Source organism: Myxine glutinosa, chromosome 3, assembly GCF_964187855.1.
Source record: "Myxine glutinosa chromosome 3, kmMyxGlut1.1, whole genome shotgun sequence".
Taxonomy (NCBI): Eukaryota; Metazoa; Chordata; class Myxini; order Myxiniformes; family Myxinidae; genus Myxine; species Myxine glutinosa.
The window spans coordinates 45,915,538-45,924,977 of NC_136263.1; the positions used below are offsets into that span (position 1 = coordinate 45,915,538).

The 9,440-nt window shown below is 41.6% G+C and overlaps 1 protein-coding gene across 1 annotated transcript; it reads right to left on the reverse strand.

The window, feature by feature from the left end:
• Nucleotides 1-1,586: 1,586 nt before the first annotated feature.
• On the reverse strand, nt 1,587-4,256 carry LOC144891116 (uncharacterized). Its single transcript, XM_078773501.1, has 2 exons — nt 3,549-4,256; nt 1,587-3,459 (listed from the first exon to the last, which is right to left on the reverse strand). Exons 1-2 carry the CDS (start codon nt 3,642-3,644, stop codon nt 1,894-1,896), a joined length of 1,662 nt encoding a protein of 553 aa, XP_078629627.1. The 5' UTR covers nt 3,645-4,256; the 3' UTR covers nt 1,587-1,893.
• Between the last annotated feature and the right edge of the window lie 5,184 nt (nt 4,257-9,440).

The following is a 9,440-nucleotide window of genomic DNA, read 5'->3' on the forward strand; positions in this document are numbered from 1 at the left end:
ACAGACAGACAGTGGTGAAAACATGACCTCCATCCACATTTAGTGGCGGAGGTAATGAAGCAAAACAGAAAACTCATGTTTGGTTTCTCGTCAAAAACTAAGAAAAGAGAATATCACAATAATAATTGCTGGCTTGTCGCTTCCACACAATGATAATCACAGAATTACACCAAAAACGGTGTGTAATTGCTGTAACACTGGAAATCATATGGTCGGGTCAGTATGGTATTAAACTGAACTTTTGTAATAATCAATCATTGCTGGGAATATTTTACTTCTGTACTGATTTAACATTTCTCTTTGTGTGAGTGGTCCCCCCACCACTCCACCATCTCAGAGTCAGGGAGACATTAAAATGACCTCGTCCGATCGACCGATCATCTGTCCATGTACTTTTGTGTTCCACTCGATATTTCAAAAAACGTTGAACATTTCGTTTCATATTGTAGATATCTATTCCTCATGGCTTTGTCTCAACTTGATTACATCACGACTCTAATTGGCTGAATTATATTGCCATGGTAACCATAATGGTAACTTGGCTTGTGTACGTGATATGTTAAAAAAACCTTACAGATTTAGTGTTCATATTACACAGATCTATTCCTCATGCCACCCAAGAGGCGGGGACCAAGAGTAACAGCTTCTTGTTGTGTTTATTATATTCAGGAGATGGGGAAGATATTTTCAACGACACTCAAAAAGTGTATGCGAGCCAAGAATGGTCATATTAAATCATAATGAAATTGCCATTGAATCCCTGACATCAAAGCAATAACAACAATGTTGAAGTGAAATGATGAAAAAACCATGTAACAATAGGGTTACCATATTTGATCTTTTAAATAAGAGGACACTCTTTTGTTATAGGATTCTTATAGGGGGACACTCCAAAAAAGAGGACACTCCTGGGAGGAACACTCCAAAAAAAGAGGACACTTCATTGGGTAACCCTCCAGAAAAGAGGGCAATCCAGAGGGACAACTCAGAAAAAGGAGTTTCCCTTCTGTATTGAGCGACACAACAGTATCAGCAGTCTCTTTAGGTGTGTTCCAGACAGCGATTAATTTTGACTGTAAACCGCCGTTCTCCCAGTCAAAATAGTGATTTATGACTGGAAATATTGTGCTTGTTCGAATCCACATGAGATTGTAAATCAAAAGCGCCTTTATTTGCCACAGAGATGCACAGTGCATGAAGAAAGTATTTAGACCCCTTCTCTTTTTTCACATTTTGTTATGTTGCAGCCTTATCACCTTGATCATCTTGATCATCTGGCAACTCTGCCATAAAGCCCAGATCGGTGGAGTGTTGCAGTGATGGTTGTCCTGGAAGTTTCTTCCATCTCCACACAGGATCTCTGGAGCTCAGCCAGAGTGACCATCGGGTTCGTGGTCATCTCTATTACCAAGGCCCTTCTCCCCCGATTACTCAGTTTGGCCGGGCGCCCAGCTCGAGGAAGAGTCCTGGTTAGGGTGCATCAAACGCCCCATGATTTTCAAAAAGTTGTTGTATTTTAATGTATATTCCCTCAAATGTTACACTTGTTGGTAGAAGTATGTATGCAAAAAATAGATGAAATCAGAGGTGGTCCTGGGTGGCCACCGGCCACTTTTATATATTTAGGGCCATTTAGGGCCACAGCTAAACTACTTTACAAGATAATGTAAAATTAACTACAAGATAATGTAAAATTAACCATTATACCTATATACAAAAGTAAAGTCCTACTTTTACTAAATGCCTAATATCAAACAGTTAAAACAACCTTACATGTCAATGTAAAATTAACCAAAATCGTTCTTCATATTACAAAGTTGTAGTACAGTGTTGTAGTATTGTACTTTCATTGATTAAAAGTTTGAAAATGTATTAAGCACAACGCCAATGTCACTACTCCAACTTTGCTCGTTTCCGCAAATTTGGCCTCGCTTTGCGGTCACATTCAACCACTTGAAGAAGATTTTGGAAGTGGTCTTCTCTTCTTGCAGTTGAGACAAAATCAGTTGCGAGCTTTACTGCTCTCTCCGCAGGGTCATTCACAACATTAAGCCCATCCACAATGGACTTGGCTGCCTTGAAGTGCTCATTGTTCTGCCAAGTGTCAACATCCTCTGTTAGGAAGGTCATATCTAGGTGAAGAAGGTTTACTGTAAACCACGAGTCCTCGTTCACAAGATCAGCCAGGGTTGTCGCTTCTGTAATTTTTGGAAATGACGGTTTGCCATATCCAGAACCGTAGCGGTGTTTTGGAGTGCTTGGCATTTCATCTGGTTGTATGGCCAGTAACACATCTGCAAGGGCACGACGATCCTTTTGAGGAATTGCATTGCTGAACAGTGCCAAAACAACCAGTTCTGGGGTTAAATACCACAAATGTCTATCAAAGGCTTTCACAGCGCTGACTGAAATGGTTGAGTTGACAGCTTTATAGTTGAGCAGAGTCTTGTAAAAGCACAAATCAAACCATGGGGCATTTGAAGCAGACTGACATATGAGCCACCAATCACAATAAATATAAACAACAAAAACAACAAACTCCTTCAGTTTTTTCTGTTGATGTTGTGTTGTTACAGTTCCTCGAGGTAGTAGAGAAATTTGCTCTTCAAGTAGGCATATTTTGATGGAATAAAGAATCTTTGACATCCACCTTGCTTTATGCATGGCCCCTGGTCTGTGGAGTGTTCCTTGTTTTGTGACATCATCATCGAGGACTACCTGGCAGAGTTGTGCCATTTCCTTGTAGTCTTCCCTACAGTATGAAGCGCTTGTGCGGATTGTGCTTAAAACCTTGTTTTTGCAGGATAAAAGCAGCTGTTGTGCATAGTCATTGTACATGGAAATGTCAATTTTGGTTAAACTTTCATTCTTTGCATGCGATATGCGTTCCCAATTCTTCTGGAATTTTTGGAACAAAGATACTTCTGGAGACTTTGATGCCTCAATTTTGAGAACGTCAAACACATGATCCAGGATTACCTCTCCAACATGATGGCGACATGCACACCACAGAAGAGCACGGTCCAGTTTTGATTGAATGGTAACACAGGCAGCTGTAACGTGTCCAGTGTTTGATGCTGTTGTGTCAAAACATAAGTTGACAACTGATTGTTTGCACTTCCATGAATGTAGATACGTGTAAGTGTGCTCGGCAATGATGTCACCTGATGACCTATCACTTCCAGGAGGATATCTAGCCACCCCCAGTAGCTTTACATCAGTGGCATTCCCAACCAACACTGGCAATCTTTCTTCCTTGACATTCTTGTTTGTGAGCGTTGGTATCTGCTTGCCATCCCAGTGAAGTGTTGCAGCTGTTGGGGCGATCCAATTTTCTTGAATATCTTTGGCGATAGCACTTGTTATTGATCGTCGAGCCTTATCAGCAGTTGAGTACGACTTGGCCACACGACGTGGATCACCTCCTGCCTCTTGAATTACAGCTTTGGTGAGCGCAACCTGTTGAACAGGAGTTATGTTTAGTCGAGTAGCAACAGACACAACTGAATGTCTTTTCAGAATATCATGAGGAATAAAGGCAGATGTACCTGCATATGTTGATCTGTGGTGACTACGCTTCCTTTGAAACTCTGGAATCGCCTCTTCTTCAGTTTCTTCCAAGCTATCTGCAGAGTCACTATCATCAGAGCATACAGAACTAATTGTCATCTCTTGTACACTGGATGATTCATGACGTTCTCGTCTTGAAGCTTCCGCTAAGAGGCGTTTTTCTTTTCTATGATCTTTATCAACTTTCTTCTTGTCAACACCACCAAATGAGGCTACTCTGTCAGATTTCATTGACTCTAAAAATACTCTATCTTCCTCATTCTTAATGTTTGTCATTGCATCTTTTGTCCATACACCAAAGGTCTTATCAAGACGTTCATTCATGGTTTGCAACTTAGCCAAAGTGCTTGGAGATTCTCGGCGAGAAACAGGTATTTGACGCAATTTGTTATTGTCATTAAGAAGGTCAAGTATTAGTTTGCAGCATTGATGGTCTGAAAGCATAGGAATATTTGCTTTAGTGTAGAATTTTTTCAGCTGGATAAGGACGATGCTGGCAGATTTCCATTTCAGTGGCTGAGTTTGTTTGCCTTCACATATTTCTTTCTGGATGTACCACATCACGCATCGAAGAACCTGCCGGCAAGTTGGGAGGCGGACTCCTGTCAATGTACCATCTGCTTCTGTAAAAGCATTGCCAAGACCAAAAATGGCACTTGCTAATCTGGTCTTCTTATCTGCCATCTGAAAGAAAATAAAGGATATTATTAGACTACTAGTATGGGACCCACGATTAGACCTCCGATTTCATTCATGTAAAAATACAAACTAATTATCAAACCATCGTTTTTTGCATAAAATTGTTATATTTGTATTCCTCTCATCAAGACCTTCAATTTGATACCAAACATGACTAGGTTTGGGTGTAAAATAACAAAATCAAACATTTTTACATAGTGCGGCCCCGAAAATGGCCCTAAATATATAAAAGTGGCCGGTGGCCACCCAGGACCACCTCTGATTTCATTTATTTTTTGCATACATACTTCTACCAACAAGTGTAACATTTGAGAGAATAGACATTAAAATCCAAGAACCTAAGGGCGTTTGATGCACCCTAGTCCTGGTTGTTCCAAACTTCTTCCATTTAAGAATTATGGAGACCAGTGCTCTTTGGAACCTTCAATGCAGCAGAAATTTGTTTGTGGGCTTCCCCAGATCTGTGCCTCAACACAATCCTGTCTCTGATCTCTGCAGGCAGTTCCTTCGACCTCATGGCTTGGTTTTTGCTCTGATATGCATTGTCAGCTGTGAGACCTTATATAGACAGGTGTTTGCCTTTCCAAATCATGTCCAATCAATTGAATTTACCACAGGTGGACTCCAATCAAGGTGTAGAAACGTCTCAAAGATGATCAAGAGAAATGGGAGGCACCGGAGCTAAATTTCAAGTGTCATAGCAAATTGTCTGAATACTTATGTCAATGTGATATGTCAGTTCTTTTTTTTAAATATATTTGCAAAACTTTCTAAAATCCTGTTTTCTCTTTGTCATTATGGGGTATTGAGTGCAGATTGATGAGAGGAAAAAAAAGAATTCAAACGATTTCAGCAGCAGCCTGCAACATAACAAAATGTGAAAAAAATGAAGGGGTCTGAATACTTTCTGAATGCACTGTACATACCAGCTTCGCATACCAAGCAGTCGTTCCCATTCTTCTCCACCACTTCAAAAACATGGGAATTTTGTCTTTAGTTCGACAAAGAATTTACACTTCAGGTTTGGCATTGTGTTTTTACTTTATTTTATTTTTATCTTAGAAGATCGAGGCTTGTGTAAGAGCTAACATTGATCACAAAAAGACAAACTGACACAAAAAACATTAAACATATGATAAAGGGAGCGGAAGACAAGATGGAGAGCAGGAACATCGGGAGATCTGTGGGAGGGGGAGGGCTTGGGGGGAGGAGGCATGCGAAGGGGGGTTAAAGGTAAAGAGGGAGAGGTAAAAAAAAAACACATGGACACTGCGAGGACCTCCAGGAAAGAAGTCGGTATTTCAAAAAAGTGGATCTGGGGTGAATTAATGGGAGTATAAAAGATCAAGGTTTTGGATGGAGGAAGATAAGAGATGGTGGTGAACAGCTGTTTTAAAGACCTGGAGGATGGAGTGGGATTGAAGAGGGTGGGGGAGTTTGTTCCAGAGGCGGGAGAAAAGAGAAATGAAGGAGTGAAGGTGAGCAGAGAGTCTTGATTTTGGCAGTTTAACCATGAGAGGGTTGCTGGCAGATCTTGTGCGACCTGTAGGAATATTTGGGGGACAAAGCACAGCGAGAGCTGGGGGAGCAAGGCCGGAGAGGAGTCGGTAGAAGACGGAAAGACCACCATCCTGCCTGCGGTGAGTAAGTGAAAGGCCCTCGGAGTTAGCTTCATCGCAGGAGATTCCAATGATTCTGAAAGCTTTAGTTTCAACAGCGTGAAGCCGAGCTCGGCGTGAGGCAGGAGCACCGGCCCAGAAGGGAGAACAGTATTCCATTGAGCTGCGGATGAAAGCCTTGTATGTGGTGAGGAGCTCAGGTGTGCCAAGGAAGGACTTGGCACGACGGAGGATGCCCAGTCGGCGACTGGGTTTGTAGGCCAGCTTGGAAATGTGGTTTTCCCAGGATGGCAGATTGTGAGACCCAAAAGCTTGAGTGACAGAACTTCTTGGAGAGGATTGTTCAGAAAGTAGATGGTTGTTCAGTTGGTCTTTTCAGACAGACATCGTAAGAGTGTGAGATTTGTCAGGATTGAAAGACATGTTCCACTTGTTTGCCCAGTCTGTGATTTTGTCCAGGTCTGCAGAGAGTGAGGAGGCTGCAGACTGCCGATCTGAGGGATGAGGAATGGAGCGGCAGAGAGTGGAGTCATCAGCAAAGAGATAGAGAGGATTTTCCAGATCGTCCGAGAGATCATTGATGAAGAAATATCAAATAGTAAAATAAAAATAAAAATTGGTTAAGTAAAATAAAATCAAATCAAATATAGAGAGCTCTTGAAAAAAATCAAACAAGTGTGTGTAATACAGACTCAGAAAAGGCACTGAATCACAGACCGAGCATGCCACTGGACTCTCTCTCTCACTGTGAGGTTGGACACAAAGTGGATGCGTGAGTTTCGATGTTTGAGCACGTCCATTGCACCATAACGGAGAAGTAGTGTCCTCTCCAAGAAGTTCTGTCGCTCAAGCTTTTGGGTCTCACTATCTGCCATGATCTTTCTTGGGAAAACCACATTTCCAAGCTGGCCTCCAAAGCCAGTCGCCGACTGGGCATCCTCCGTCGTGTGAAGTCCTTCCTCGGCACACCTGAGCTCCTCACCACATACAAGGCTTTCATCCGCAGCTCAATGGAATACTGTTCTCCCCTATGGGCCGGTGCTCCTGCGTCACACCTAGCTCGGCTTCACGCTGTTGAAACCAAAGCTTTCAGAATTATTGGAATCTCCCGCGATGAAGCTATCTCTGAGGGCCTTTCACTCACTCACCGCAGGCAGGTAGGTGGTCTTTCTGTCTTCTACCGACTCCTCTCCGGCCTTGCACCCACAGCTCTCTCTGTGCCCTATCCCCCAAATATTCCTACAGGTCGCACAAGATCTCCCAGCAACCCTCTGATGGTTAAACTGCCGAAATCTCGGCTCTCTGCTCACCTTCACTCTTTCATTCCTCTTTTCTCCCGCCTCTGGAACAAACTCCCTCACTCCCTTCAATCCCACTCCTCCCTCCAGGTCTTTAAAACAGCTGTTCACCCCCATCTCTTATCTTCCCCCATCCAAAATCTTGATCTTTTCTACCCACGCTAATTCACCCCAGATCCACCTTGTTTGAAATTCCAACTTCTTTCCTGGAAGTCCTGGCCGTGTCCATATGTTTTATACCTCTCCCACCGCCCCCTTCCCATGCCCCCCCCCCAAAGCCCTCGCCCTCTCTCAGATCTCTCGATGTCTCCATGTCTCTCGGTCCCTGTTCTCAAATGTTGTGTTTGTGTCCTTCCCCCTCTCTCCCCATCTTGTCTACCGCTCCCGATGTTATATGTTTTTGTGTCGGATTGTCTTTCTGTGTGATTAATGTTCGCTCTTTCACGAGCCTCGATCTTGTATACAAAAAAAAAAAAAAAAAAAAAAAAAAGTACCGACTTGTACCAAACTGTCCTTGTGCAAACATTACATTACTGCATTTTATCGCCGAAACAAAGTGTACAAAAATGGTTAAACCATTTAAATAAGGTAAAAACGTGTCACAAATCCTGAAATTTATCCTTTTGACAATGCAAAAGCTAAAAATGGGCAAAATCCCGGACATTTTTAGATGTTTAAAAAACCGGTGGGAAGACCAAGCGGATTGTACGGACCGAAATGGAGGGTGTGTCCGGGAAAAACCGGATGTATGGTAACCAGAATGTAACCTGATATCCAATGTCAAAATGTCAAAAGCACCACTGTTTTCAGATCAGCAAGGGATATAAGAGAGGGAGCAAGCCCTGAATACGAGAAATGGTGTGTGGGGAAACATTTGCCCAAATAACCATGAAGTTTTTTCGACTGAAGAAAAATGAGTTCCCTGCAACTCCAACAGGAGCGTCAGCTTCCGTGCGGCTTATCGTTCACTCAACTCATGGGAAAAAGGAAGGAAACATTTGGACAACTGCTTAATATATTTCTTTTTATAAGAAGGAAACAGTGAACACGATTTTGACTGATTCAGGGAACGTGCCTAACATCACAATGTTTCTAACATCTGATTTCACCCATGCCATCAGCCAGGCTGTACCGTAGGTTTCAGACTCAAACCACCAGGTTCAAGAATACTTTCTTCCCCAAGACTGTCCGCATTTTAACAACCGAGAGATGGTTGTTTGCGAATAAGAGTTTCTTTTGTTTTTAAACCCTGATTTTTAAACATGAAAATATAGTGACTTGACTTGACATCCACAACATCTGTGATTCTTCTTGATGTGCCCTCCGTGATGGAGGCATCGAAATCATGAAGAACCTGAACATTGATTGACACAATAAAAGGCCACAAACTATCTGGAATGGAGTCATTTTCAAAAACGTAGCAAGGAATCGCTCGGGCACAGACAGCACCAAAGGTTATTACTCACATTGTTCATGTGACGGGACAAGGATCAACTGTAACTGTCAAACTTAATCTCCAACTGAGATTTCTTCCAGTACAACGAAGCTGTGGCTGCACATCAATAAACTTCAGTCTCTTCCTCATTGTTTGGTCAAATTTTATTTGTGTTAAATTGAAATCATTCTTTAACTTTAGTGCAAGAAATGAGTATTTCAAATAGCAATTAATTTTGTGAAGTTGGAACTATCAAACACAGAATGTAATTTATACATTATTTTCATTATATTAAACAAAATAGCTTCAGAAATTAATTCCATTGAGGATGTTATATGTTGTAAAACAACTAATTTTGATTGTTGATGGTTATTGTTACACTTTGTATAAGCTTAAAACTTCCCGAGATATTGTACTTGTTTATTTTATCTCCCTTGTATAATTATCACTGTATTAATATTCTATTCCTTGAAATTAATTCCACTGAATCATCTAATCGATCTATGATGCTTCCTTCACAGAACACTTTCATTTTCGTGTTCATAGAAAAAAAAATGTTTTTGATATCAAAGAGCACAACAGAGCGGTCATGGATGAACAGTCATAACACAGACCATGGGAGCAACACCACAGAGCAAAAACATCAATACACATGAGCATATCTGTTTCCGAAATGATGAATTGATTGTATTGTTGTTTGCAGTTTTACACAAATGAAACTTAACATCAATTGATCGATGACACAAATATGCAAATTTACCAAAGCCCACAATAAGGGAGGATAATCACACCATTGGCATAATGGTTCGATTCAGGAAG

What these genes read in the sequence shown, in the direction of transcription:
- LOC144891116 (XM_078773501.1), bottom strand. Translation starts at nt 3,644, where the DNA reads ATGATAGTGACTCTGCAGATAGCTTGGAAGAAACTGAAGAAGAGGCGA. An exon ending in CCACAGATCAACATATGCAG is followed by an intron (nt 3,460 to 3,548) that starts GTACATCTGCCT and finishes CCTGTTCAACAG; the next exon opens with GTTGCGCTCACCAAAGCTGT.